The following is a 26,169-nucleotide window of genomic DNA, read 5'->3' as shown; positions in this document are numbered from 1 at the left end:
TTATTTTCTTTTTGTGTGTGTACCCACCTGTTTCTATGTCACTACCCATCAATTAATCCCCAAACACTCTGCCTAAAGTATACATCTTCTCTAAACACATTCAAATGTATCAGGCAGTCTGTCATTTAAAAATCTTTTCCATAGAGATCTCTCTCCAGGAGCTTCAGTCCTATTCTAATTTGGACTGATTCTTCTCTAGAGATGGTGCATTCCTGTAATGGAAGAATCTTCCTTCACCAACATCCTGGGAATTCCCTGCATTTCCTTTTCCTGGATCCTACAACTTCCCCTTTTTTGGCTTATTCTCTCATTTTGGTAAAATGCATTCACCAAGTAGCTTCCTGAGACAGGGACTGAGGAATATTTTTAAAGTTTTTGAATCTGAATGTGTTATTACTTTAACATGGGACATGGTATTTGGGGGTGCAAGCCAGTCTAAGTTTCCAGTGTTGGTTTGAGCACTTCTGATCTCCAGCACATTGCACAGAAGCTGTTTTTCCCCCTTTGGAAGTTTCTAGATCTTCTTATCTCTGCTGTTCGTAACTTCATACTGATGCGATTTGGAGCTGGTCTTCCGTAATCATGTGGGTATTCAGTGGATGTCATGTGGAGTCGGATCTTGAAGTCGGGGAATTTTCCTTGTGTTACTTCCCGGATAATTTCCTTTCTTCTCTTCTTAGCATCTCTGTTTAGTCAGATGCTGAGCCCCCTCATTTCAGTCTTTAATTTTCTTATATTTTCTCTCTAATTTTTCCTTTGTCTTTCTGGTCTATATTCTGAGAGATTTTCTCAACTAATCAACTTTTTCTGTGAAAATTTTTTAGGGGCTTTTTTTGTTGTTGTTAACAGCCTTTTCTTTCTTTTTTAATTACTATTTTTTATCAAGAGCCCTTTCTCGTCCTTTGATTACTTCATGCCAACAGAAAATCATTTCATCACTCTGAGAAGATAATCTTTTCTTCGTTTTCTTCTACTCTTTGCATTATCTCTGTTTTCTTTCCCTCCCCCACCGTTCTTTGTCTAGGTCTATCTTTCAAGTTCAAGGCTTGGCTCAAATGTCTGTGCATCTCTGATTCTGTCTCCTTATTTAAGATGAGGCTCTGACCATCTGACCAGAAGTTCTATGTCATGGCAGGGCTTGTAAATTCGTGAAGTTCACTGTGACAGCCAATACACAGGAGTCCCCCCAAGTGTCTATACTGCACATCTTTCCCCTTGTCTCTTGGGCATTCTACCAGCTAACTATCTTTAATAGTTTGTTTATCATCCCTGCTCTTCACTGAACACCTACCTACTGGGTGCTGACTTTGTGTTGGGTCCTGGTGATCAGTGATTACCTATAAAGAGTTTGCTTTACCAAAATATAATCTGTTACAAGTGAGGTGGTATGGGTGGTGATAAACCGCACTGATGTTGGAGCCAGACTCCCTGGGTTTTGTTTTGAAGATTGATTGATTGATTGGGGGGGGGGGAGGCAGAGGAAGAGAGAGAAACTTATGCAGACTCCAGGCCTAGTGCAGAGACTGTTGGCGGGGCTCGATCTCACAACTCCAAGATCTCGACCTAAGCTGAAACCAAGAGTCGGATGCTCCACCGACTGAGCCACCCAGGTGTCCCCAGACTCCCTGGGTTTTAATCTCCATTTTTATTATCTTAAAAGATGGACAATTATGGTACCTCCCTCAAAGGGTTGTTATGAGGATTAAATAAGTCAATATAGGCAAAGAGCTTAGAACAGTACATGGGATGTAATAAATTCCATATAAATACTAGCTGTTATTATTTTTAAGTAAGTCAGGAGGGTGATTTCTCAAGTAACAAACAGTTCTCAAGCAGTTTTGCAGCATCTGCTGGGAAAGGAAGCAACACCGAGGACCCATGACATGCGCCAGATACTCTGCTCTGTGTTGTATACACGTCTTTCCATTTAAGCTTAAGCCTCAGAACCTTACAGGGTGGATATCCTACTTCGCAGGTCAGAAAAATCAGGCTCAGAGAGGGCAATAACTTGCTGAAGGCTCCACAGCCAGTATGTCGGACTCAAAGCACAAGCCCTCCCTCCAAGGCATCTGGGAATGAAGAGTTCGCTGTAACAGGCCAACTGCAAAGAGCTCCCGTCAGGACCCAGGCAGGCCTCCGCGGGCCTCTATGTTCCTCCTTCTTGTGGGATGGGGACTTAAATGTTAATAAAGTCATACAATAGCACCTGTTGATAAATATCCTCTATCTTAACCTGGAAGTTCCCCCTTAAATACTCTGAACTGACCACATTTCACTCAGAGCCTTCGTAAATTCAACTCCCAGGAAACCACGAAGCAGAACCTCTAAGCAGGAAGAGAAAGTTGTAAAACTTAAAAGGGCATCTCTATCCGTGATGAACTCTCTCGAAACAAGAGGTAGCATGGGGCTATGAAGAAAAAATGAGACCCAAAGGAAGGTGACTGTGTAAATATCCAACTGCCCAGAGCCTGACAAAGACACAGTACTCACAATTTCTCCAGAAGGCAGATGGATAGTCTGTGGTGCCTGCTTGTTCAAAAGTTTGTTTAATAAGCGAATGTTGGCAAACGTCCCCCGTGCCATGATGGCATCATTACCTCGGCGGGAGCCATAGGAGTTGAATTCTCGTGGAGTCAAGCTAATAATGCAAGCAGGAGAGGAGCTAGGTTAGTGAATGGAGAAAAGATTAAACTTAGCTTCCATTAAGAAAAGAGAAAACCATAGACCTAGATATCCCTCTAAGTCTACTAAGCATCGCTCTCCAAGGCAGAAAAGCTGTTTCTGTATCTTCTGCTGAGGGTAGAGTCAGAGGTCAGAGGTGGGGCAGTGAAAGGGGGAAATCAGCATTCTCCCAGGATCAACTTCTAGTCTTATAAATCTGGGTAGAAAAACCAGGAGGAACTCTAATGAGTATTTATTTTACTGATTCAGTAGGGTAGCCTAGAAAACTTCACAAAAGATAAAATATTCAAAATGGGTAAGAAAAAGGAAACCAAAAGAGTAATCAGTGTGGGCCAGTCAGGTGGAGCCAAGAATGAGGGAAACACAAAATACATTCTGTAAACTACCTGGAAGGAGGTATAAATTTGTCCGCAAGTCATCAAGAACTCAATGTATTGGGCAGACACATGACTGGCAACATGATTTACATTTTTCATAAGATAAAAATCAGAGTAGTGCTGAAGAGACGGAACAGCTCTTCCTGGTCCTGAAATCAAGGAAAAATCTTGTCTGTGGGCTCCAGTTAAAGGATACTTTGTGATAGCAGGAACATCTTACAATTAACACAGCTGTCAGCTCACTGAGCTGTTTCTTAAAATGGTAGGATGTGTGTGTGAGTGGTAATCTGATCTCACGGTAAGATGTGATCTGAAGACTGAGAGAGTTTAGGCTTTAGGAGCAGGTGAGCGTGTCTACAAACTCCTGAAATTATATCCAGAATGTTGGGGATACGTGCACTTTTCTGGGAAGGTATATTTCTTTTCATTCCATTCCCTATACAGTCCATGTCTCAAAAGTGTCAACAATCAGCAATCAAAAAAATCACTGCTTGTTTTCTTAGTTTCTTTCTCCAGCCTCAACCGCTTTGTTTCGCTGTTTGTTGGTGAATCCTTTTCTCCCATTCATTCGTTCATTCATTCAACAACTCTTTATTGAGCCCCAGCTATGTGCCAAGAACTGTTCTCAGGGCTTGAGGTAGATCAAGGAACAACACAGATGAAGATCCCTGCCTTTGCAGGGCTTACATTCTAAAAGGTGGAGACAAAGAAATAATCATAATAAGAAAATAAGTATCTTACACAAGTGTTACTAGATTGTGGTTAATAACTGAGGGGAAAAAAAAGTAGATCAAGGCGAGGAGAACAGGAGTCCAGTGTGGGTGACCTCATGGAGGAAGACTTGAACTGGCAAGGGAGTTAGCCAGACAGCTATTTTGGGGAAGAGCATCCAAGAGGAAAAAATAGCCAGCTCAACCAAAGGCTCTCAGGCAGAAGGGTATTTGCCCTTGCCTGGAACATTCAACAAGCGAGGCAGCCACCGATATAGCCAGAGCGGCTTGGGGGAGGGGAAGAGCAGGGATTCGCCGACCCCTCTCAAATATCACCTGCCCTTCTCCGCTCGATGACTCCCACTCGAAGTACAATCATATCCCTTTAGACTCTTACCATATGTGTCTGTGTGTAAGAAGTCCCTGTACATTTAATACAGTAGTTGCCCCGTGTTAAAAAAATCTTGAGATAGACTCCTGTGCATCCCCTGTTCCAGAGGTGGGCTAGCTTCTGAAACTTACAGCACTCCTATCTCTGGGGAACGTGGAATACTTTTGCTCTGAACATGACTGTCCCATAGGATGCACCAGGAGGAGGCAGAGACTGAGTGGGGCTCAGTAGGACAGGGAGGCGTGAAGAAAACACCTTAGCCACCAGGAAAGCGAGATGGGGCCAAGGCCGTTTTCCTCTCCCACTGACAAAAAAAAAGGAAAGAAGGCAAGAAAGAACGAAAAAGGTGTTGGATTTTGTTCTTAGATTAGCTCTGGGCCCATCACTTTAGACGCTGATTCGGGAGGTGCGGACGGGAGACAGGAATGTTTATCTCCCCAGATGATTCTCATGGAAAGTCAGATCTGGGACGGCTCCGATCACTCTCGGCGTGTTAGAGGACAGTAGATAATACTGGTATAGTACCCGTTAAAGTCAGTTTGTGACTGAAGGATTGGTCGACGGACGCGTCAGCGGCAAATCCGTCGTCACTACGTGTCTCAGGCAGGACGCGGTATCGCAGGGCAAGGGACACCCCTGCCAAGTGCGCCACAGGCTGAGAGCAGAGCCTGGACTCTAATGGGGACACACGCAGAAGGAAGATCCCCTCTGCTGGGGTTTCCTTGCTGACAGAATCTCCCAAGGAAGCTGGAAAGCAGCAAACAGATAGGGTGACTGGTTTTCAAGCCTCAGGGTTCACTGAAAAATCAGTCTGATTGAAAAGAGAACATGTGAAAAGAAATACTAGCCTCATTCACTCCATTTTTGCCTTTTAGTCTTTCTTCCCCTCACTCACACTTACCCTCTGTTAGTTAAGTAGCGAGCAGCAGGGCTGTTTCTTGCGATATTTCCAGCCGGAGAGATGTGGTCTGTTGTTACGGAATCCCCCAAATTTAACAGCACGTAGGCATCCACTATAGATTTAGGGTGCTGGATATCCAAACTCTAGCAAAGAATATAGCAAGTTAGTGACGACTCAGGTTTTCTCCAGCAAGTCACCAGGGAGTCTGAACAGTTTCCACAGTGCACTGTGGACCCAAACCGGATGACAGCTGTACATCACTGCACAGAAAATTCTAGTTTTTTTGGTTTTATCAGGGGTGCTTAGAAAAGTAAGGTGAATTTACTCAAAACATTCACATCCCACCCCTGCAGGGAGGCAAAGTATTGGGATGATTCCCTCAAAAGCAATAGCGATAGAGCTGCAAATGACCTTCTGTCTCCACATCCAGGGAACTCAGATGCTGAGGACAGCTAGAATCCTAACTTCCACTCCCCTCCTCGTCCCACCCAGGAGAGCATGGACTCTTTGATCGTCAGTTATAGGTAAGATTTCCCTTGTTTTTTTGAGTATAAGGTTTAAATATAGCAGGCCCGGGGATGTTTTGCTTGGACAGTCGATCCCTCAGACTTTTCTATGTCCAGGTGGTACGGGATGGCCAGGGCGTCTCCGCACAGCCACACAGAACCCCTGGACAGACACTGTAGGCCCACTAGAACCAAATACCCCAGCTTCTTAGAACTCTCCCCAGTATTGTCTGCTTGGGTTTGTAAAGGTTTCAGTGGAATGCGTAGTCAAAGCAAGGGCAGAGGGTAATCAAGTAGATTCTATAAGGAAAGAAACATTTTGAAAAACTTATTTTGTTAAAAATAAAAAAGTCATACCAGGTTTTCAAAGAATGGTGGTGACTTAATGTATGTAGATTTGGGATTCCAGCAATACAGCTTGTCCGATGGGGCTGCTAAGGCATTCCACCTTTCATTCACGGTCTTACAAACAAAAAGATAAAAGAAAAGCAAATCTAATCACATTCCACTCTAAGGGAAGTTTGACATGCAAGAAGAAACTATATATTCTAAGAGTACAATAAAAACCATTCTTAACATAATACCCTCCAGGTACGCCAAGTGAATAGTCAGACAAAGACAGATACCATGACTTCCTTGATATGTGGAATCTCAAAAACAAAATGAACAAACAAAGCAGGAACAGATCCATAATCACAGAGAACTGATGGTTGCCAGAGGGGAGGGGAGGTGCGAGGATGGGCAAAAAGAGGGAGAGGGGAGGGGGAGGTACAGACTTCCAGTTACGGAATGAGTAAGTCACGGGGATGAAAGGTACAGCGTAGGGAATTCAGTCAATGCTATCGTAATAGTGTTGAATGGTGACAGATGGTAGCTAAACCTGGGTGATGCACAGAGTTGTCCGATCACTATGCTGTACACCTGATACCAATGTAATGTTGTGTGTCAACTATACTTCAATAAAACCAAAACCAAAACAGTTCTTATTCTAGTCACACACAAGAGCTCCTTTACACTAAGACAATGTCATGCCCAATGACTTAAAAATACATATACACTGTGATAAGCAGCCTCAAAGATGGACCCAAGGACCTGCCCCCCACCTCCCTGGCATGCACACCCTTAAGCAGTCGCCTTCTGCTGAGTGTGGGCTGAACCTAGTGACTCATTTCCAAGATCAGGTTATAAAGAGACTGCCTTCTGTCTCTCTCACCCTTTCCTGCTTGCTCTGATGGAAGGCAGGACCATGCTGTGAGATGTGAAGAGATCCCCAAGCAAGGCAATGAGGGAGGCCTCTGGCGAACTGTCAGCAGGGAACTGAGGCCCTCGGTCCGACAGCCTGTGAGGCGTGTTATCCTGCCAACAACCATGCAAATGGCCTTGGAAGTGGATCCTCCCCCAGCTGAGCCTTCAGATGAGCTGCAGCACCAAAGGACACCTTGGTTGGAGCCTGAAGGCAGAGGCACCCAGGTAAGCCACACATGGATTTCTGAACCACAGGAATCATGAGATAATAAATGGTGTTTCTAAGTTTTGGGATAATTTGTTGTACAGCAATAGATAACTAATCCATATACATAATATAACTTAGGAAACAGTAATTCAGATTGTACCAAAGGGGAAATCATTTACTCTCTGAAGATTGGTGGAAGTAGACGTCCAGGTCATGTGGACACTGGATAGCAAATGACCACTGCTATGCATTAAAGTCAGCTTGGACTGTCTCCACGGGGCCATGATCTCAGCCTTTGGAGAAATGCATTTAACCCAATGCCCAACAAGCTTGCTCATACCACTTCCTGATGAGCAACTTGTGGGAGGGCATGGTGCATGAATATGATCCCCATTTGACCCTCTTCCCCAGAGAGTCTGCTCTCTTATTTCAAACCCAAGCCCCAGTCAGCATTCCTTGGGTCAGCCTAACACAGAGGGCAGAGAAAGGAATAACATCTAAGGGTCTCAGAAAACGATACTGAGCCCCCACACATTTTCTCCCTATTTGTCAAATGCACAGAAAGGTTTATTTATTTTAATAGTTTGGTGCTTTTTCCTCAGTGGTTTTTTAAATTTTTTGTAAGCATCCAAATAGTTCTGAGAGGTGTATCCAACCAATGAACTCCGCCTCAGTGACACTCGGGGTGGGGGGCGGGGCTGGTGGTTACGGTGAGCTGGCTAGGAATCACACACAACCTAAGGCCTCTCTTTTTGAGGCTGCTGACAAATCTGGGACCTTGTCCAGATCTGGGAACATCTGGGGAGTGTAGAGTGTGTAAAAATGTAAGTCACAGGAGAAAATGACTGAGAACCACTTCCTTGGTTATCTGAAGAAAGAAATGTGACTTTCTCTAGTTTCCACCGCCATCAGCCTCGGGGTCTGCAGACATGCCACAAAGGAACGGCTGTCCCCTGGACGCATGAGGGCAGAGTGGGTGGGGACCTCACCTCTATCTTCTGGTAGACCTCCTTAAACATGCCAGGGATCACGTACTGACGCTCCACCGCCTGGATCTCGTCTCTGGTTGGCCAGATGTCTTTCAGAAATACCTGTTGTCCCTTTGCATTGACCCCTGGGGAAAACAAGTTTATTAAGGAGAAAAACTGCATTTAATCCCCCATTTTCATGATCCCATCCAGTCAAATCCCATTCTCCGTAGAAATGTTCTGTGAGGTCCATGCAAACACTGTGTAGTGAAGCGTGAATCGCTGGCGCTGGGGGATGTGGGTTAGGCTCCTGACAGCCTCTCGTCACAACGTTTTCGGCACCCCATCAATACGTAATCTTGCTTCACGTGTGCTTCGGCTTAAAGACACTTTCCCTAGGACATCCTGCTGATGCGTTAATGCCGAAGTCCCAGCCAACAGCACTACAACTCATGCCTGAACGAAGTCTGCCTCCCACAGGGCACCCCACAGCCTTCGTGGGCATCCGTGCGCTAGGTGGTACTTCAGCACTACGCTTGGGGGCTATTTTAAAAAGTGAAATCACCAAAACCACAAAAATGTGGAAAGACGTGGCACTACATGGAGCACGAACAGGATACGTATTTACAGCATGAGAGCTGAGGGGAGAAGCAGAGCCCTGCCTCGTCCGGCTGCAGCTGAGAACGTGCACGTTGAGTGCACGAAGCCTGCATCCCTCTGTGTGTGTCTGCAAATGACCACGGAGGCAAGGCAAGACGAGTCTTGATTTGGGGGTTAAGCTACCTTTTAGTGAAGAGGCAAATCTGCAAATATCGAATCCACACATGAGGGTCAACTACAACTCTAGTGGGGCTTTCCTAAAAGTGAACTGAAGGGGCGCTGTTGTCATAGTATTGAATCTACTGAGAACGACTGAGGAGGACACAGCAAGACCTCTAGAGGGAAGGACACAAAGCATCATTTCTCCAGATTAGGATACGTTAAAACAGTGTGTCGCATTAGATAAAAGCAGAAGCTAGAAAGAACTGGGGAAGAAGCCAGAATAGCACGCTCTCTCTGACTTTGCAGATTAATTTCCTTTTGTCGTCCCTTGTCCTTAGTTGATTCTCATCTGTTCCAGTTCTGTCTTTGCCGTGTATGGGGGAGAAAAGACAAGACTCTCCTCATCTTTGTTAGTTCTACGTATCGTTATTTATTAACAAAAGTGGTTACTTTTCCTCCAGTAATATTTTCAAATTCACTGGAAACAGTGAAGGGCAGCCACACAAACGACATCTTACCCAGTGGCTCTTTCTCAAAGTTGATCCTGATGGTCCCAGCAATCGCATAGGCTATCACCAAGGGTGGAGAGGCTAAATAGTTGGCCCGGGTATTGGGGTGGACTCGACCTTCAAAATTCCTGTTCCCAGACAGTACTCCGACAGCGACCAGATCTCCCTGAGCCCAGCAAGAGAAAGAAGCGGTCACACGGAGAAGGGGCCCAGGCTTTTTGTCATAGACCACCTGCTGAACTCTCCCATCACGGGGGCAGTTCTTTAACCTCCCTTTCACCTGGTCCTCTGCCTGCAGGGAGAAAAGCACACATGGGTGTCCCTGGGGAGACACTCTGGGTCAGAGGACACCGAGAGACATGGTTTCTGCTCCCGAGGAAATCCCAGGTGCGTCAGAAGGCAGCATCCTGGTGACTTCGCTGCCTGGGGCCTGAGAACAGTCCAACAGTTGAAAGCTAAAGGAAGCCACACTGACCTCCATCGGTTCTGTAATTCAGGCAAACCAAATCGTGCTTCTCAATGCTACAGAATTTACAGGCCAAAAATCAAGCCCATGCAATGTAGTTTCGATTGCACTGTTTGCGTGGAGACGTGTCTAACTTGGAGCCAGGTTTCAGGTGACCAGGCACACAGAGTCCTGGAGCCGTCTGTGGTGCAAGAGCCCGTGTGTGCCAGGCACTGCTCCAAGTCCTTCACGTCCATCTCCGTGCTCACCACTCTGTGAAACAGGTCCTATCATCATCCCCAATTTACAGCTGGGAAAACTGAGGCACAAGGTAGACTGCTAGTCAGGTTAGCTTGACTCCAAAGACTGTATGTCTAAACACATTGCCTGCTGCCCTGGGCCTTCCTGAGACGACCAGCATTCCGGGCACACATCATATGAAAAGAGCCAACTGCTCCGAAGCCCCACAGGCTCCTCGGCCATTACCTGCGTGATGGCTTCGACCACAGGTTCAGGTAAGGGCCCGCTGTTGCCAATACAGGTCATGCAACCGTAGCCCACCACGTCAAACCTAGGCGCAGGAAGAGAAGCAAGGCGGAGAGTGAGTCTCAGTGAGCCGCTCTGCCAAGGACAGTTCTAGAGACCGCTAACCTAAAGAGGCCAGCAGCACGTGGAATAAGCATAGTACTGTTCCAAATACGTTTTATTTGGACGAAAATTATAATTGGTAGGGCCCTTTCTTAAAGGATATGAACTGTGTACTGGTTGGTGAGGAGTGCAGTCAGTCTAGAGTAAAATTCTAGTCCCCAGGTATTCTTTTAAAGTAGAAAATCAAGAGCTCTAGGCCACTGGAATTTTGGCAGATACAGAGACTATTACAGAAACACTGGGTGCTCTCTTAACAACATAGAATTTGGAAAGAAATGAGGAGTGGGGGTAAAAAGGCACAAAAAGCTAGAGACAAGCTGGTGACTTGTCTTGAGGAAACCTGTTTGCTCCAGACAAGAAAAGCTTAGGGATCAACAGATGAATTCTTGGACAAAGAAGGTTTTCCTTATGTACTTGTGCACTTTATAAAGAAAGAACTCTTCGATGAGTTCCTATAAAGTTTTCATTCTCAGGAGCGTTGTAAAAAAAAAAAAAAATCCTTCTCATCCAAATTAGGAATAGTGGGGAAACTGGAGAAATTGTTATTTGGTAGCAAATGATTCATTTATGCCAAGGAATTTAAACATTTTTAGCCATTTTAGCTCAGCCTCTCAGTGGCTGAGCCAACGCTAGCCCATTGCGTAACCTCTGTTGATTGAGAAAAGGCACCCCGTCCATTCTGAAGGGTGCAGAGCAACACCATAGCACAGGCTTGATTTCAGCCCTGCTTTGCCCTTCAAGGGTGCCCTTGTCTGATGAACAACCAGCACAACTGTCCACAGGAGGGCCCGATTCTGTGGGAACGGAAGGGCTGAAGTCTCCTCACTGGCTGACAAGACTCATTAGATACCATCAGATGAGCTGATGTGTGTTACACGGTGACACGGCGAGACACATGTGGAACAACCCGAGCGATGGTGTAAAAGAAAATTCCTCCTCACCCAAGCTGGGACAGATACGGCATGACCCCGCTCTCTCGCAGGTAGTAGGTGACCACACCGCTTCCAGGAGACAGGCTGGTTTTGATGTAAGGCTTCACGTTCAGGCCAGCATTCACAGCTTTCTTGGCTAACAGGCCTGTGAAATGGTCAACACCGACACAGTGTGGGGTGGCTGCCCGCTCTAGGTGCCAGGGCGGGTTCAGGAAAGAGACCGACCCCTCGGTCTGCGTCGCCTGCCACCACCTGACAAAGCTCCGTTCGTGGTGTTTTCTGCTCTTTCTGCTGCCGAGCACAAATCAACGGCTCACTGGCCCACAGTCATTTACACGGACGCAGTAAACTCAAAATTAGTCAAGGAAATGAAGAGATAGGCTTCTTTTTTTTTTTTTTTCAAAAGATAAACTTAAAAAACATTTAGGAATATACTATAGAATAAATTTTAACTTTGGGAGGAAAAGCAGTCTTTCTAATTACGTTTTATTTGGATGAAAATTATAATTGGTAGGGCCCTTTCTTAAAGGATATGAACTGTGTACTGGTTGGTGAGGAGTGCAGTCAGTCTAGAGTAAAATTCTAGTCCCCAGGTATTCTTTTAAAGTAGAAAATCAAGAGCTCTAGGCCACTGGAATTTTGGCAGATACAGAGACTATTACAGAAACACTGGGTGCTCTCTTAACAACATAGAATTTGGAAAGAAATGAGGAGTGGGGGTAAAAAGGCACAAAAAGCTAGAGACAAGCTGGTGACTTGTCTTGAGGAAACCTGTTTGCTCCAGACAAGAAAAGCTTAGGGATCAACAGATGAATTCTTGGACAAAGAAGGTTTTCCTTATGTACTTGTGCACTTTATAAAGAAAGAACTCTTCGATGATATCTGGTCAGTGGACACAACAGGAACTCTTGGCAATGATAAAAAAAAATCTGGACACTAAAGAGACTTCTATTAATAAAACTTGGTATGTAAATATTAACTACTTGACCTGAATTGCGTAACAGCCAAGTAAGTTTTATGAGCCAGTGCCCTGTGCCCTAATTCAGATGCACTTACAATACTTCTAAGAGACTGAAGTCCAGTGTACAAAAAGGCCTATCAGGGGTTTTAAAGAGACTAATCTGTGATATGAAAACAGTTTTTTTTTCTCCTACAGTCTGACATAAGATTCTAAGCTTTACCAGAAATTCATCTTTTTTTTTTTGCTTTCTTCTACTTATTTTCCACGTTAATTCTAAAGACTAGTATGTATTACATATTCTACTTTACATACTTTGCTTTGAACACTCATTACTGTGTAAACACTTCTGGACCAACAAATCTCTGCATCTGGAAAAAACAAGGTTCAGGGAACTACATGTAGATTCAGGTAAGCCCCAGGGTCGTGTCTTGAAAGATTTCCACCCACATGTCCACATGACCACGGGGAGGAATTCAGATGCACTCACCTGCTCCTAACATCACAGATGGATTACTGGTGTTTGTGCAGCTGGTAATGGCAGCGATGACCACCGAACCATGAGTGAGGGTGAATTCGCTATTATTATAGATAAACGTCTTATGGTCATTATGATGGTCCAGAGCAACCTGGAATCCTTTAAACCCTTGCTATGGGAAGAAAAAAAAAAATGCAAGAAAAGAAACACAGTGAAATAGTGTCACTTTAGAAGGAAAAAAAATACCTTGGTAACTATAATTTTAAAAGCCAATTTTTAGCAAAATATAAACATCTCATCTGAAATGGTACAGAAAACTGAAAGTCCTCTTTATTGTTTTTAAACCTTTATAAAAGGCAGTCATAAGTTCTGACTCTCCCTCTGCTTTGAAGTCCTATTAATGCTGACTTGCTTCTCATCTCAAAAATGGAAATGCTATAACTACAAATTTAGTTCCAAGTTAGTCTAATTAAACCCAATGACATTATTGTAGAGTTTCATGGATATGAACCAAGGCCACTGATTCTAAAATGATGGAAATTTAGAAAAAGGTGTCCTTTTGGCCAGATTCAACTAATCATGGTCAATAAGGCAAATCAAGTACAGCTGAACATTTGGTGTCATGCTGGTGGCCCCAGGATAAAACTTATCAAATATCTTAATCATCATTTGGGGAGATGTTCATCGAAAATCTGCATACAAGATGCTAGGTACTTTGTGGAGTATAAAGGTGATTCTGACACACATCCTCTACTCAAACATACAGTCCAATAAGGGAAATCAGACCTGCAAATAATATAAAGGACCAGCAATGTAAGTTCAAGAACATGGATGCCATCCAAGGGTTTCAGACCAAGTGTCATGAAGGTTCAAACGAGGGACGGATGACGTTCTGCTATGAGATGTGAGGCCATGCTGTGGAGGCTGAGAGACACTGACATGCAGGGAGGGGGAGGAGCCATCCAGGTGGGGGGAGGCGGGGCATGAACGAAAGTACAATGGCCAGAAAAGCTGGGGCAAGTCGAGTGCATAGTGTGATGAGAGTTACAGGAAAAGCAGATGTGTGGCTGAGTTGTGTTCACAGATGGTAAAGGGCTCTAAGGAAGCTGTGTGGCCCTCGGCTAATGGGAGAGGCACTGAGGACTTCCGGATGGAGAAGAAACGCCCTCAGCGTCAGGCTTCGGGAAGCTTCATCATGGGGGGTGGTGGTGGAAAGCAGCGTGGGCTCTAAGACACAGGGCACAGGGCTGGGTTGGGAGGGGGGACTTCCACCTGCCTCTCCCCGGCCCCTACCTTGGCTCCGAGGCAGTTCTCAAAGTCCTTTTTCATGTCGGTCACGGCGACTTTGTCTTGAGGCCTTTTTGGTCCACTGCAGCAAGGCACGACCGTTCTCAAATTTAATTCCACAACCTGTCCACCCAAAAGAGAAGGAACTCAAGAAGTGACATCGTACCTTCGGAGAAAAAAAACGCAAGCTGGGCCACAGAACCGAAAACACCACAACCACAAAAACAAACTAAACCATCACATTCATAAACAAGGACTCTATGTTCTTTCTAATGCTTAAGGAATGAATTTCCAAAGATCAGGATGGGCACATAAGTGGCGTGGGACAAGCAGGAAGCCTTGTCACCTCCCAGAAAGACCAGGGTGTGTGCCCAGCTGCTGGCCAGCGTCTTCTATGCATCCGTCTTTGCAAAGCAGCTGATGCATCCTTTTTAATGGTGAGCTTCGTTTGAGATGGGCTTTCTACTAAAATGATACATAAACCATTGTACTTTTTTCTAAAATGATTTGGTAGGATGCCGCCATTCAGGCATCAATGCCAGGCAATGGGCCTGAATGCGTATCACCATCCCTCAAGTATACTGTGAAACGAAACCAGGCTCCCACATCTAGGTGACCCTCTGGGCTTGCCTGTCCAGAAAAATGTGGAATCAGTTTGCCCCCTAGAAAATGAATGAAGGTAAATCACTGGATAAACCAGAACTAACTGCTATGCTCTACCCCCATTTCTTTTTCATCTGCAGTGATGAGATGAGCCTTTAAACAGCCCTACTCCCTCTGGCGAAGCCATCTTCAAAGGTCTTCCACATTAGGGGAGTCAGTCAGTAGGTCAGAAATGGGGCACCCACTCAACTTATTGGCCAGGAGAAAAGGAAGAAGTTATTTTATGTTTATAATTCCTTATCCTCTTAATTGTTTCAGTCTTTTAAAACCTTGTTCTTCTGTGATGACTTGGCAGTGACTAATTTCCTACAAGTACGCCCCCTCAGAAAAAAACATACACAACTAAAATCACAGCCTCGAGGAAAAGGAAACACACTCTCTCATACCTGGGCAAAGTCTGGGTCTTGAGAGGGGTCACTGAAATCCCGAAACATTCCTACAGCTTGAAGATACTTTTTCATCTGCTTTACTTTTTCTTCATCACGACCTAAATGGGTGTTTTAAGAAATAACAAGTAACAGAGGTTAAGATGTCCTGGTCAGACGAATACCTCCACCAGCAGTCACACAAGGAAGGCACATTTCGCTTGCACACACACCTAAATTTCGGCTGCTATTTCACCTTTCTGTCGAATATTCTGATTCTCTGGCTGATGCTGCTATTTACTGGGGGTCATTCACTGATCTGGTCTATTTTCTGAAGCAGATTCTGGTCCTACCTGTAAAAACTCCCCCTCTCTTTGGTCCTTGTCCTCCATTCAGAGGACCTCAGGCTTAGTACCTCGTCAGAGCACACCTTCATTGCCAAGATCACTTGCTTCCCGTCAAATAACCAGTAGTAGAAAACCAGTGCAAACATCTAGGTTTCCAGAATACCTGAGCTCTTTCTACTGGCTGCACTGTGTCTGTGTCTTATTTCTGAAATCCCGACAACCATTTTGATTCCGCAGAGACAAGGAAAAAGAAAAAAACCAACCCAATAAATGTGACCGTGTGCACTCCAAGGGGCGGAGGCAGAAAGCAGTGCTCCGATCCTCAGAGTTCCAGGAAGGCTGACCCAGGGCCTTCGGCTCTCATGGGTCTGCACTTACCCGTCTGCACCAGGTACTTGATGCTCACGTCATCAACCGGGAAGAAGGCAGCAGTCGCTCCGTACTCTGGACACATGTTCGCAATTGTAGCTCGGTCAGCAATGGACAACTGGGGTACTCCTGGCCCGAAGAACTCCACAAATTTGCCCACGACCCCCACCTGGCGCAGATGCTGAGCAGCAGAACAGGAGAAAAGCTTGAGACTCGACAGCCCATCTTTAAAATGCAGGGCTAGCACTTTGTAATTCTTATAAACTAGCCTGGTGAGTAAACATAAAAAATAAACTGGCCCAACATATTTTTGATTACTTTAAAAAATAAAATTTAAAAAGTAATGTTAACTAAATATGGGGAATCTTGGATTGGATTCTGGAACAGAAAACAGTCATTACTGAAAAAACTGGAGAAGTTTCTAGTTTAGTTAATAGTGTTGTACCAATGTTCTTCATTTTGATTAATATACATACCATGGTTATGTGGGATGTAAACGTTTGGGGAAGTTGGGAGAAAGGTAACAGGAACTCTCTGTTTTACCTGTATTTACATCAACTCTCCTGTAAATCTAAAATTATGTCAAAACAATTATTACAAAAAAAAAAAAAGGAAAGAAAAAGTAATGCCCAAAACACAGATAACATTAATAGAAGTTTTCCAAAGTGAGGACTTTTTCTCTCTAATGAGATCACTGGAAGCGCCTAGAAGTGCTAAAAATTAAATAAATTCTTTCACCCTAAACAGTCTTGCACTAGTAGAATTAATAAGGAAGAGGCTTGTTTTCAAGGGTGTAATGAACAAATTTCCTGAACACAAGTACGAGTTCATTGTAACAGAAAGGTCTAGCCAGTCTGACTCCCATCTCCTTTCCAGACATGCCATCAGCCAGGGCTGGGGCCTCCATGGCTCACTTGGCCCTGCCTGAGGCCAGTCTCACCAGCGGCGTGGACAGCCACACCGACAAGCTCTTCAGGTTACGTGGGCTTCTGCTAAATTCTGTGGGCAAGTCCTACATTATTCTACATTGGAAGAACAATGCACAGACCTCTATGATAAGCTATAGTATTCAAATAAATACCATTCCAAATTCCATAGGGATTAAATCAAAGAGAAACATTTTTTGGACTTTAACAGAATAGTAGCTATCCCTAACACTCCAAGCCTCCTAACAACCAGAAAAAACTATGGTTGTGATAATAAAAAAATACACTTTTCTAATAATCTTGCAAAATGAAACTGCTCTCCTTTTGCAAAGCAAGCAAATCACACACACACAAAGAAAAGATTATTTCTTGCAAAAGCTAAAGAAAAAGGAAAAAAAAAAGTACTATTTCCAGCTTGGAGAAACATCTGTTACAATAATGTAACTTCGAATACAGAGAAGGGAATTTAAAAAGTCAGACATTAAATTCATAGAAACAGTTTGTTATTTACATAAAGAAGAACCATGTGGAAAAATGTAGTCAAAGTATAAACACGCTTGGGAATGAGTCTTACAACCTTGGGATAGCGGTTATTTCTAGGACTGCGGAGGATGGCTTTAGCCATAAATATTTCATTTTATTTCTTAAAAACTATACCCACAGGGAGAGCTCTGAAGCAAATGTGGCAAAATGTTACCATCTGTTAAGTCTAGGTGGTGGCGCATATGAATGCCATTTTAACTTCTGTGTATTTGAACTCTTTCACACTTTCAAAATATTTTTTTGAAGAAAAGGAGCCATGCAGCCGAGGAAGAGTAAAATGAACATTAACTGTCTAAAACTTAACCACAGAACTCTCCCCTTACCTCATCTCTTTTTAAAAATCATCAACATCCTGTTTCCTAGAGTACATGGAAACCAAGAGGGACTCCGTCATGCATTTGCTCCCTGTCCTCTGTCCCCGAGACCGTCCAAGACCACGGAAGAGGCAGCATATCATTACCTTGGTAATGGTGAGCACGATGTCAGTGGATGTCACCAGAGGGTGGGGACTTCCCACCAGCTTGTAGCCAATCACCTGTGGAAGCACCATGCTGATGGGCTGGCCCAGCATGACCGCTTCTGCTTCGATTCCGCCCACTCCTGCAAGGAAGGCATGACGGAAGAACGCTTTCAGCGTGCTTCACTATGTCCCTCAAGCATAATCCAACCCGCTACAGTGCTGTGCTAGTGTAGATCTGGGGTCTATAAAGAACAGCTATCTTTTCTGGATTTCCCTCTACAGAATTTTTAACAAGTATTTCTCAGAATGTGGTCCCCAGAACACCTGTATCAAAATCCCCTTGATTCTACACCAAGTGGAGAATGGGGTTCGGGAGTCTCCACTTTTTAACAAACAGCTCAGGTGATTTGCATTTATTCTAAATGTCCCTAACCTTTATTCCGGTTCATTCTTCCAAACATTATTATTGAGTGCCTACTAGGTAGGCATCAGGTACTTTTCTAGGCACTGGAAATCCAGCAGTAAACAAAGTCATGCTCCTGGGATGTCATGGGATCAGTGGAAATCAAGCTACGCACTACAGAACAGCATATATGGAATAGGAACCCGGAACGATACTCACCCCAGCCAAGGACACCCAAGCCATCAATCATGGTAGTGTGTGAGTCCGTGCCCACGAGGCTGTCTGGGTAATAAGAGCCCTCGTGCTCGAATACCACTCTTGCCAAATACTCCAGATTTACCTGGTGGATGATTCCGGAGCCGGGGGGGATAATCCGCATGTTGCGAAAAGCCTGAGAACCCCACTAGAATCGAGAACAGAAAGCACACCATGAATACCCGCTGCGTTTCTCCGCAGCCCATCTCCTTGGCACCTCTCCTTGTACCCACGTATATAAAGAAACAACCAATGGAGCCAAACTCCGCCCGTACCTTTAAAAATTCAAATCGTTCTCTATTTCTTTCAAATTCCAGGTCTTGATTCTTCTGTAAACTGTCTGTCCTGTTCAGAGAGAAAAGCTAAATGTATAAATTTTAAGGCTTAAAATGTTACCAGTCGAACTGATAGGTGATAAACACACTGGCAATTTCGTCCACAGGCTTGCTGGGTGGTACTGATGCATTCATTCACACGGGACATGAGAGGGAATCGGCAAAAGTAAAAAGAATAATCATTATTTGCTTCAAGTGATCCCTACCACACCTTTAAACATGGTGAGTAGCAAACATTAAGTGAATTTAAGTTGAAACTAATCTAATCACAAAGCCTGACTTTTAGGAACAGATTCTAGACATTTGACTTGTGGAGTCGGCCAGATAAAGACAGGTAGGTGCTCCTTGGGCAAAAAAGGACTGGAAGCACTTAGCATTTACTCGACAAAGACCACATTCATTTACCACACTGATTGTTTTCTCTAGGTGTGAACAGTCTCCGAGGTAAGTGTCAGTTGCTTTAATGGAATCAATTCCTGAGGGTGCCTTAGAGCAGGTGGCCACAGATTCTACCTCCACAGGCCAATTCCAGCCCAGTATCTATACATGTTTGGCCCTGAAGCAAGCCAATAGTTTCACATTTTTAAAGGTTGTAAAAAAAAAAAAAAAAAAAAGGATACGTGGGCAGAGACAGTATGTAGGCAGCAAAACCTAAAATATTTACTATTGGTCCTTAAAAAAATGTGCCGATCCCTGATGTAGAGTATGGATGTCTGTGAGTGTGTGTATGTGTTAGCGAAAAGCAAAAGGTAAAGAGAAAGGAGAGATGCCAACATAGGGGAACAAGGTAGGATAAGAATGCTGCCCCCAGAACAGCAGAGCCTCTGGACCCTCTGGACCAGGTGTGGCTACTCCTCAAGGTATTCATCTCCTTCTCACTAGTACACTGAGGGCTCCATCCACATCCCCATTTCCAGTGTCTTTGAGGCACCTGCATCGGGAATACCTCAGACACCACACAGTCAACTGGTCAAACCCTAATGCGTGAGCTTCCTTCCCGAATCTCATCCCCATCCCCATCTGTCCATATCATCTAATGACCTCCCCTCCCACCACTTAGTTTTTTACAACTATCAAAGCATTTATTCCAGAAATAGCCTAACTGGCTCCTGTCAGTCTATTCAGCCTATCTTTGTACCATCACCAGAATCCATTCTCTAAAACACAGATCATGACCCATCTGGAACCTGCCAATGGCTTCCCATTTTCTATATGAAGTATGAATCCCTTGCTTTAAAAAACAAAGTCCTTCCATGTGACCTCAAGCTTCCTTTATAAGTCCTCTGCTATCTCCTGGTCCAAACTTTCTTTAGTTTCAGCCACACTGAAGCCCTCAAACTCTCCCAAATCTCACTTCCCTCACACTCCATTCTCTCCGTGTAGAGTGCCTTTTCCAGCGCTTCCCTCTTTGTAAACCCCCTTCAGGATGTGGAGCAAGTGATGCTCTTCGCAGAACCCTCTGGACTCCCCGGGTCAGGATGATTTGCTCCCTTTTCCATGGTTACTACATTTACCAACCATACTGAAGTCTTATGTTCTTTAATTTCTCTCTTTTAAACTAACCTGTTTCTTCAACAAATACTCGCACACAGTAGGTCTGTTACATGGATTTAATTTTTAAAAAGGAAGGAAGGCATCTTGGGACACTGCTCTTAATCATATGCAGCCTCCCCTAGCTCTTCTACTTGGAACACTTGTGGACGACCAGTCAGGGTCCCTTTCCCTCTTGCCTCCAGCACTAGAAGGACATCAGAGCTTCTCCCAGCAGAAAAGCAGGGTTGGAAGGGCGACATTCACCCCGGAGAATGCTGGCAAAGTCAGTCTGACGTAAACAACGTATCCACAGGACAAGCAGAAGCCAGAAATGCTTAGGCTGTTTTAAGACAGGTTAATTCCGAGTAAAAACCCATTTACTCATTAAAACAAAACATCTTTTTTGGCTCAAATTAACAGTTCTAGTTCCTGGAATGAATAAATGGACCTAGAATTTGGATTTTTCTACCACTCAGAACTTCCCTAAATTCACCACTCGAGGGAGCTTTTAATAAGTTCTCTGAATATGAATGGCCTCACGGACTAAAGAGGAAATTTCTCCTTAGTTACATAATTTGAATTCAGATTTGGACGTATGCCAAATTCTGAGTATTACATTTAATGGTACTCCAGAAATTCACAAACGGTGTTTACAGAGGAGACAGTTTCCATACCCATGAACTCTAGTCAGAAATTGTTATGATATTCTTGTTGGGATTTTTTTTTAAGATTTTTATTTATTTAAATAAAATAAAGAGAGAGACAGCGAGAGAGGGAACACAAGCAGGGGTAGTGGGAGAGGGAGAAGCAGGCTTCCCGCTGAGCGGGGAGCCCAACGCGGGGCTCGATCCCAGGACCCTGGGATCATGACCCGAGCCGAAGGCAGACGCTTAACCGACTGAGCCACCCAGGCGCCCCTTGTTGGGATTACTTTTAAAAAAAGGTTATTTTTAAGAAAACTTTGAAAAACTTTAATGAGTTAGGTAGACCTTCCATTCCTCAAAATGGTGAAGCCAATTATTATTATTCAAATCAGGCAAAGAGCTCAGAAATACTTAAATGAGAATATTTATCATCCAAGCACCCCTTCACAGTTTTTCTAGTTCATTTCTGGAAATAGCTGGAAATCAGCCCAAAGCACACAGTTCCACAGAAGTTGAGACATATCACATTTAATTCCTTACAAAAACGAAGAAAGAGACTGGGAGGTCAAATTGCAAAACCAAACTCGAGCAATAAAAACAAAACACCACCAGTGAAAACACTTCTAACAGAAATGTTGTCTTTAATTAAAAAAAAAGTGTTTGCTAGATTTAGATATCAGTTTGGATCAAAGTCCTCCTCCCCTCCCCCCACCCCCAGACTTTGCTGTTTTCATAATAATGTTTTCAGTAGTGCAGTAAATGAAAAGGGTCCATAAAAAATTGAAACCGGAGTTGATGGATTTCAAGGTTTAAAGAGGAAAAACAAATTACAGTGAACTTCGTGATGACCCAGATTCCTGCTGCTTAATAAACTGTCAGGAGCTCTTTGAATTTTGAGTCAAAAGACTTCAGACTTTAAAACAATTCAATTCTGTCCCCACCAGTCCTTTCACCTTCCAGGCAGTGCAATAAAGGTAAATCATCAACACCAGTGAGAATCTCCAAAAAACATAAAGTTGCCCCTGATTTTGTGAGGCTACTTTTATAACTTCTGAAGTGGGGTGTTAGGAAATATCCTTATTCTCAAATAGAATAACATTTTGTGTATGAATTTTTAATTCTTCCCTTTTGACACCAAACCATTAAATTGAGCTCATGTGATTTAAGGGAAAAAAAAAACAAAAAAAAAAACGACAAGTTGCCTAAGGATGAGGTTAGAGTCCAAAGGAAAGGGAACAGCTGCTGAGGATCTGTTTGTTCCAAGAACCATCAATTCCGGGGACAAAGCAGCTTTCTCTTTATCCTGAGTTTATCTGGTTTGGATATTGGCAACATCCATCTGAGAACAGCCAGTTACCACTGTTCTCTTGAGGCTGTATGGAGCCCACTTAAATCCACAAGGAAAGCAAGTATTTTTTTTTTCTTTGAATGGTTTGTTTCATACTCTTAAATGACTATTTATTATAAAAAACATAGCTTCTTATCGTCAAAATAAAGAACAGTTACAATCCCACAGATAAATCGTTTAGCAGTTTGTCACCTCTTTTCCAATCTTTTAATCTCTGTATAACTTTTCATCTAGCTGAGATCATGCTATACACACAATTTATATCTGGCTCATTGAGCTATGACACGAGCATGCGCCAAGTGTTATTAAACACTTTATAATGGTAAACCTAATAATTCACTTTAAGGACAGACCATAATTTAATAAATCATTCTCCTTTGTTGGACATTAAGAACGCTTCTAGGTTTCCATTATTATAAATAATACTTTAATGAATACTATTTAGTCATTAAGCTACTCCTGAATTTCCAGATTATCTATGAAGGGGTAATGCTCAGAAGTGGAAATTCTAGGACAAAGGATATGACAATTTCTAATAATCTTCACACATACTGCTTTCATCATTCCTAATTTATAATATTATTAGCAGTGTATAAAAGTGTCTCCCTCATGACACCTTTATAATTAATAATGTTTATTTTCTAATCTTAACTATATTGATAAGAGAAAATGGTATCTCAAGAATTTAATCTACTTTTTTATTACTTCTGAAGTTGAAAAGGATTTATATAGTGTTTACTGTTGCTTTTCTTTTTATTGTGGAATCTCCACTTTCCTCTGCCCATTTCTCTGCTGGGTTTTACCATTTTTTAATGGATTATACACACTTTATATATTAAGGATATTAACCCTTTGTCATATTTGTGGCAAATTTTTTTTAAGATATTTACTGTTAACTTTGAAGTCATTAAAACTATAGTTCTTTGTTCTTTTTTTGCTTCATCATTGCTTTTAAATTTAGAAAGGTCTTTCTCTTCAAGACATTTGATACATACATACTTAAATTCTAAATTTTTTGATGATTTAATTTAAAAAATAGTAATGCTTTAATTCTCTAGCAAATAATTAATTTCCCCAGCACTGAATGTGGTATAGTTCTTTCTTTCCCCACTCATAGTTGATAATAACTATTTAGTTATTCTTCTAGCAGTACCTGGTTGCCCTCCCTGTGTAATCCTACAGTTGCTTCTGCAACAGATGGAGTGTATTCCCCACCCCTAACTTGGGGCTGGACTGTGAGACTTGCTTTGATTAATGTCACTATGAGGAGAAGTGATTCTATGCCTGCCCTGATCTAAGCCTCATGAGATATTGTGGGTTCCCACTGTGATCACCAGATAGCTGCTTTCTCCTTCAACCTGGGCCCCAGAAGAAGTAAAAAGAAAAAACCCCATACATTTAAAAAAACAAACAAACAAACAACCTACCCGTCCCCCCCGCCAAATCTTCACTGGAAAATCTATAGTAAGTTTGAGTTTTTCTGAATACATCTTTTAAAGATTTTCTTCTTTTGTTTACCTACATACACACAAAGAAGACTTGAACTGCAAGATTTTGCACAAAACAGAAAACCCAAGTATTTATCCTAATCTCTCACCTTCTGTTGAAATCCACCTGGATGGAATGATCAATTACAAGATCGGCAGGACAGATGGGGTTTATTTTCTCTGGATCTCCTCCTAACTTCTTCACAGCATCGCGCATGGCCGCAAAATCAACCACGGCTGGCACGCCCCTAAGAAAAGAAAGCATTAAGCAGAAGACAAAATCGTTGAACGAGCATCCTTGGATTTGTCAGCTTTGGCCTCCACTAACAACACTGGCCATGAGACAGTTTCATCAGTGGGGTGAACAATGGATGACTCAGAATAGTGGAAGCTTCTAAACACCTTTACTTGAGCAGACATTGGTTGTAAGTGCCAAGACTGAGTGGTACCTCTACATGCAGTTTTGTCATTGCATTAAAGTTAACAACAAATAGGGTCTAAACAGAGACCATGGCAAAGCAGGCACTTAAAAACTCGGGAACTGTTACTGCCATGGCTGATTCCCGTTCACGTGGTGGGGTGACAAAGGCCTAGAGAAGATGCATGGATCAGACCTCCATCTTCAGACCAAATTTAAAGAAATGGATGTAATTCAGAGAAGTATGCTATGAATCAAATTTAGACTAGGTGAATCTTTCCTTTTTATTATTTTCGAGTATAAAATTTGTCCTCTAGAAAAATGAAATTTGGTCTCTAGAAGGAATAAAATAACATCATTTAAAAATGGAAAGGTAGTGTCTAAAAAAACCAGACCATGATGGGGAGTAAAGACTCCTGGGAATAGCAGCATGTGAACTGGGGTTTGTGACCTACAAGTCTCCCCTAAGGGGACAGCACATCACTGTTCTAAGGACAGCTGTTTTGAAACTGGCTATGTGGGTGATAGGATGAGAGGGACAGAAGATTCCAAGAACGCTCTACTCCATGCTATTTCTTTCGCCTTCTGCTAGAATACTCAACACTGGGATCTCCAAGACCAAAGATGATGACCTTTGCCATTGGAAAAGGCGGAGTGACTACACATCCCAATGTGTCCAAGACAATGTCTTGCTGTCCAGGATAACAGACCCCTTACATTTTCAAAAGTGTCTGGATATTGGGTGATAAATTATACAGGCACTGTGTGTGTGCACGTGTGTGTGTGTGTGAGAAGCTTTCTTTAAAGGCTGACAAAGGAGGCAGTGAAGAGCAGAATGAAGTGACATCAGGCTCACGTGAAGTCCTGCAGGATGACGCGGGCAGGCTTAAATGGCACTTCTATGTTCTTATGCTGCATGACATTCCAATTTAGGATATTTTCAATGTCATTTTTCTTCACCAAAAATTGATCACAGTTCCGAATGGCTGCCTCCAGGAGAACTCTGATAGAAAATGGTAAGCGTTCTAGGGAAAAAAGGAGAAAGCATAACAAAACCAACAAAAGCCATGAGATACCTTCTCATAAGAGCTATTTAAAGCCAATCTCTATATAAACTTGATACAAGGCCTCAGACTACTCTTCCAATAGGGAAAGAGGGGAAGTTTAAACTGATTTCCACAGCTTAAAATGTAAGCAGATCGAATGGGTTTAAGAGACATTTGGTACTAGAAAATATCCACAGACTAGGCAAAAATAAATATTACAGTTAATTCTTTCATAATAAATTGTTGCCTTACCTTGGATTCCAAAAACAGAGTTTCCCTTAAGTTATCATCAAAGAAGTCAATCTAGATATTTACTGTATTATGTGTTGGCAAGTAACACAAAGTAATATTTCTTACGAAAACTAGTGTTTAAGAAATGAGAAAGTAACTCCTTTACAACTATTGGAATTAAGACCAAAGACAGCCCCATGCACCTTTCAAAGGAAACACAAGCCTAAACACCATGTAGGATGGCCCCTGGTGATGGGTCTGAGGATAAGACAATGATAATTCATAAGAAAAACTATTTATTTATAAAAGAAATGTTTTATCCTGATCTATGAAAATTATTCACCAATACTTTTTGGAAAAGATCAGAGTGCCAAGGTAGAAAAGCAGAGGGTTTGGAATAAAAAAGACCTGTTTTTGTCCAATTCTACTACACACATAGTTGTTTTTTGATCATGTCACTGACCCTCTCTGGGCCTCAGCTTCCTCAGGACTTCTTACATTCTATAAACATGACCTTATAGGTCATGTTATACAGATTAAATAATATAATATATATGTACAAACACTCTATACTATAAATGTTACATAAATGTCACATGTACATAATCATTATTACTTAAAAATGGGCAATGTAAGAAAGATGTGTGTGTGTGTGTGTGTGTGATTTTGTGTGCTTAACTTAAGACCATTCGGCCATTTCTGCTACTCCCTCTCTCAACTCTCCTAAAGGCTAATTAATTACATAGCAAAGAAGATTCTTAACTGCTGTGAGAACATTTACATCAGAGA

The 26,169-nt window shown here is 42.9% G+C and overlaps 1 protein-coding gene across 3 annotated transcripts in view; it reads right to left on the bottom strand.

Moving 5' to 3' along the window:
- The window catches only part of ACO1 (aconitase 1), a 53,286-nt gene that overhangs the window by 5,372 nt on the left and 21,745 nt on the right, over positions 1-26,169 (bottom strand). For all 3 annotated transcript variants that reach the window (XM_064579369.1, XM_064579367.1, XM_064579368.1), the window contains exons 3-18: positions 24,960-25,128; positions 23,796-23,933; positions 18,614-18,683; positions 18,303-18,486; positions 17,681-17,820; positions 15,761-15,932; positions 15,057-15,157; positions 14,014-14,130; positions 12,733-12,892; positions 11,294-11,429; positions 10,191-10,275; positions 9,269-9,425; positions 8,010-8,134; positions 5,925-6,029; positions 5,062-5,204; positions 2,491-2,638 (exon numbers count right to left, since the gene is read on the bottom strand). In XM_064579369.1, the coding sequence (XP_064435439.1) occupies positions 2,491-2,638; positions 5,062-5,204; positions 5,925-6,029; positions 8,010-8,134; positions 9,269-9,425; positions 10,191-10,275; positions 11,294-11,429; positions 12,733-12,892; positions 14,014-14,130; positions 15,057-15,157; positions 15,761-15,932; positions 17,681-17,820; positions 18,303-18,486; positions 18,614-18,683; positions 23,796-23,933; positions 24,960-25,128 (2,150 nt within the window). The remainder of the gene's footprint in view (positions 1-2,490; positions 2,639-5,061; positions 5,205-5,924; positions 6,030-8,009; positions 8,135-9,268; positions 9,426-10,190; positions 10,276-11,293; positions 11,430-12,732; positions 12,893-14,013; positions 14,131-15,056; positions 15,158-15,760; positions 15,933-17,680; positions 17,821-18,302; positions 18,487-18,613; positions 18,684-23,795; positions 23,934-24,959; positions 25,129-26,169) is intronic.

This window comes from Mirounga angustirostris, unplaced genomic scaffold (genome assembly GCF_029215605.1).
Source record: "Mirounga angustirostris isolate CCGP_5_RB_7025 unplaced genomic scaffold, mMirAng1.0.hap1 SCAF_15, whole genome shotgun sequence".
Lineage (NCBI taxonomy): Eukaryota > Metazoa > Chordata > Mammalia > Carnivora > Phocidae > Mirounga > Mirounga angustirostris.
Note: the sequence above shows the minus strand (reverse complement) of the source record. Positions and strands in the feature narration are given on the sequence as shown.